This window comes from Theobroma umbraticum, unplaced genomic scaffold (genome assembly GCF_002168275.2).
Source record: "Theobroma umbraticum cultivar Fairchild unplaced genomic scaffold, ASM216827v3 scaffold_20.0, whole genome shotgun sequence".
In the NCBI taxonomy this organism is placed as follows: domain Eukaryota; kingdom Viridiplantae; phylum Streptophyta; class Magnoliopsida; order Malvales; family Malvaceae; genus Theobroma; species Theobroma umbraticum.
The window spans coordinates 235,941-239,663 of record NW_018397266.1 but is presented as its reverse complement, the minus strand read 5'-3'; the positions used below and the strand labels follow the sequence as shown (position 1 = coordinate 239,663).

Genomic DNA, 3,723 nt, shown 5'->3' with positions numbered 1-3,723 from the left:
CTCAATTAAATCAAATTGAAACCCAAAATCTTTCTTTTTCTTTTTTTTGAAAGGTCCTTCATAACTCACCACATTCCCGATTTTTGTTCCAAAATTCCCTCACTAACCAAACTATCGAATACCATTCACATTTCAACTACGGCAATGCAGATTTATCTACTTCAATCATAAACCAAACTTACTCTTTACGAATGAGGAACTCAGAATTTCACTGAATTTCCCACATAATAAGCATAAAATCGAACAAAATAAAAAAGGAAAGAGAAGGGGGAAAACCTGATCATTACAAAAAAGATCAAACAATATGATTACAACATCGACACAGTCAACAAATTAGAACAAGAAGAAAGTCTCTTTCAAAAACCTTTGACTTTCTACTTGCATCCAAAAAATAAATATATTAAACAAATCAATTGAGGCATAAAAAACGAGTAGCCAAAGCGAAAAAACATCAAATCAGTGTACAGATAAAAAAGGTGATTACGAAACAAGAAATTGACGCTGAACTCAGTGCTGAAACGCTAAACCCTTTAAAAGACGGACGAACGACGAAGAGGAGGAGATCTAGGGTTAGGGTTTACCTGAAAAATTTGAGATCAGATCTGGAGGGGAGAGAGTGGAGAGCAGTGAGAGAGTAACAGCAGCTGCCTACTGCAAAAGAAAGTGAAATGCGAGCGTTTCTTTTCCCCTTTTTTTTATAGCAAGGATTGAAAACGACTTCTCCTTGTAATAAAAATGCAATGTGATAAATTCACTACTATTTTCTTTTTGCTAATTCCAAGCTTCCTATTTCGTCTTAAATTGGAAAGTGCGAAGTGAAATTTTGAGGAATTAGCAAAAAAATTGTAGTGGCGGAAGTGGACTGGAATTCTAGCTTAGCTTATAAGCGATGGATCAGGTGCGGGGAGATTATCTGGCATGACATGTGCAACCGGCAATCTGAGAAACCGCAATAATGGCCAAACGCTGTCGTTTTGACTCCTTCTTGTATAATTTTTAGTCCCGTTTTGGTCTCAACTTGTGTGGTGGAATTTTTTTTTCAAATCTTTTTTGAGCATTTTTGGAGCAATAAGGTGATTTTAACATAAACACCCTTTTTTTAAAAAATTATATTATTTCTTTGGACATAATATTTAAAAATTTTCTAAATTATTTTAAAAATCATAAATAAATTTTTATTTTTTATTACATTTAATCATGTTTTTATAAATTTATTTTAAATTAAATAAATTTGTCTGATTAACAGTTGACTAATTATTATTAATCAAAATGTCACCATCAAGACATGTTGTCATATAATAATAGACGTTTAACTTATCATATTGATGAAGCATCATAATATAATCACTTGGTATTTTTTACATTCGATGTTAATGTCGTCTCAATGATGCATGTACGTGAATTGATAAATATCATTTTGATTAATGATAATTGATTAATTGGTAATCAAAATTATTTAATCCAAAAATAAAAATATAATATTTGATTAAATATAATAAAATAACAAATTTAATAATTTTTTAAAATAATTTAAAAGTTTTTTAAAATATTATACTATTTAGTTAACTAAATATGATAATTTTATAATTTCTCACCTTTTGTTCAAACTCAAAAGAATTAGGGGTGGCATGCATTTGCCACATCACCAAACAATGGTGTTAAAAAGGTTTTGCTAGGCTAAACATCTATATATTATCTGGTAGGTAGGTACATTGTTACTTTCAAATTTCGGCACAAACAAATCTCAGCTATAGGTTTGGACTCTTCCCTTTTATCATTTGGCATTTGTGGTTGGTGTGGATTCTTGTTAGCAAGTTCATTTAGATACCAATTATGACACCAATGAGGAGTTCAGCTGGGAGAGGATAAATCATTTGATTTTGTCTAATTGAATTACGTTACGAGGGACTTTAAAGAATTCGAACTTGACTCTTTAAGTAAGGATTCGTAAGAATTAAAAAATTGAATTTTATCCATATTTTTAAACTTCTGATAAAGTCAAAAAAATATGTAGTAAATCATTTACATGGCCCTGATTGGAACCAATAAGACAGAAATACAAGTAAAAATTCTTGATTGATAGAATTTTTACATTACAGATAGGAATACAACAGCATAGCCGCGCACATGGTTATGAATAATTTAATTGTTTCTGCTTGCAGTATCACAAAATGCAGCAGACGCAGATCAGAATGTGCCATATTCCAAAAGATGCCTCAGCTCAGGTGTACTGCTGCAGGCCTGCTTTGCTGGAAGCTGTGCTATTTCTATAAGTATCTTGTGCAAACCTTGAGGCCTTGAGAAGAAAGGGGCATGATCAGAACCCTTAAGCTGGAAGACTTGTTCTGGTGGATTGGATTTTATCATGGCTTCCTGTAAAGGGATAGCAATGGCACGATCTTCCTGAGTTTTTATATAGAAGCGTCGGATGGAGCCATAGTTCACATCAGAAAGTGAAAGCTTCTCTAAAACCGGCGCGAAAGGGATTGGTCTCATTGATACTGATGCCAGGGCAACATCCTGGGGAAGACAAAAGGTTTAGCATCCTTAGCAATGACATTACAAACTCGATGTAGAAATGTTGCAAGCAAGTAACAAGCAGTCACTTTCCCAACAGCAATGGTAATCTCTGGAGAAAGTAGTACCTTAGCTGAACTTTGATTGAAGAACAAGTCTCTCAATGATGTTTTGTCGAGATCAACAGCAGTTGGAGGGTTGTTATTTCCGTTGGCATACAAAACTATCTGAGCCTGTCGCATCAGATCATTCGAGTCCGTCTGGTATATAAAGTGAAGTATCAGCATACATTGATGCAGAAAGCAGTTCAAAGAACTTTGTTTTCAGGATCAGGAACTTAACCATGGAGTCCTACCATTTTTAAGTAACAGAAATACTACTCAACCTTATTCTACCATAACTTTTGATCATACTGAAAAAAACCACAACCCAAGCAAAGGTTTCAGTACCCCAGAAATTGGACATTTGCAGATGATGGCTTGCTGAATTAATAAGAACTAGTTAGGGTCAACAGTTTAGCTCCATCATTAATTTGAGTTGTGTCAGTCTGATTATTAAGATAATCTGAGTCAGGTTTGATAGCTAGATGATTTCGAGTTGAGTGTATAAAATGCCATGAGCCAAACCTGTTGGGAGAACATATCCAGGGTACTTTGGCCACTAGTCAACATTGCTGCAGCAACAAAAATAGCTTTTGCAATCTTGGATGGATACAACTCCATCACAAACGAGATACAAGCACCACCAAAATCATGTCCCACCAAAATGACCTGCAGTTGATTTCGAAATCAAGACTGGTATAATCAGTCAAACATACAGATTAATCTGCTAGCTGATGCATATGCATATTTCTTTTAAATTCACTTTGAAAACATTGAAATCACCAAACCTTCTTCCCATCTTCTAGCTTGTCAAAGATATCAGCGAGTGGCTTTACATACTGTGCCAAAGAAGTGATGCTATTGGTGTCAAAAGAACTAACTCCAGAACCAGTCAAGTCAACAGTATCGACTTTGAACCCACTTTCCTCCAAAAGTGTCATTGTTTTGTACCAACACCAAGCACCAAAACCACCTCCATGGACAAGCACAAAATGGTTGGTTTCAAGACCATCAATCTTCGCTCCCTGGAGGAAGAATTTTTTATTAACTAGCTAGGTAAGTTCTTAAATTTTATATATAATAAGAATGAGAAATTAGATTCAAT

At 34.3% G+C, this 3,723-nt stretch overlaps 1 protein-coding gene across 1 annotated transcript; it reads right to left on the bottom strand.

Annotated features, from left to right (window-relative positions):
- Positions 1 to 2,077: 2,077 nt before the first annotated feature.
- On the bottom strand, positions 2,078 to 3,682 carry LOC110423538 (putative methylesterase 15, chloroplastic). The gene is made up of 4 exons (XM_021437760.2): positions 3,407 to 3,682; positions 3,144 to 3,287; positions 2,646 to 2,777; positions 2,078 to 2,520 (listed from the first exon to the last, which is right to left on the bottom strand). The coding sequence occupies exons 1-4, from the start codon at positions 3,557 to 3,559 to the stop codon at positions 2,188 to 2,190; spliced, it is 762 nt and encodes a 253-aa protein (XP_021293435.1). The 5' UTR covers positions 3,560 to 3,682; the 3' UTR covers positions 2,078 to 2,187.
- Positions 3,683 to 3,723: the final 41 nt, after the last annotated feature.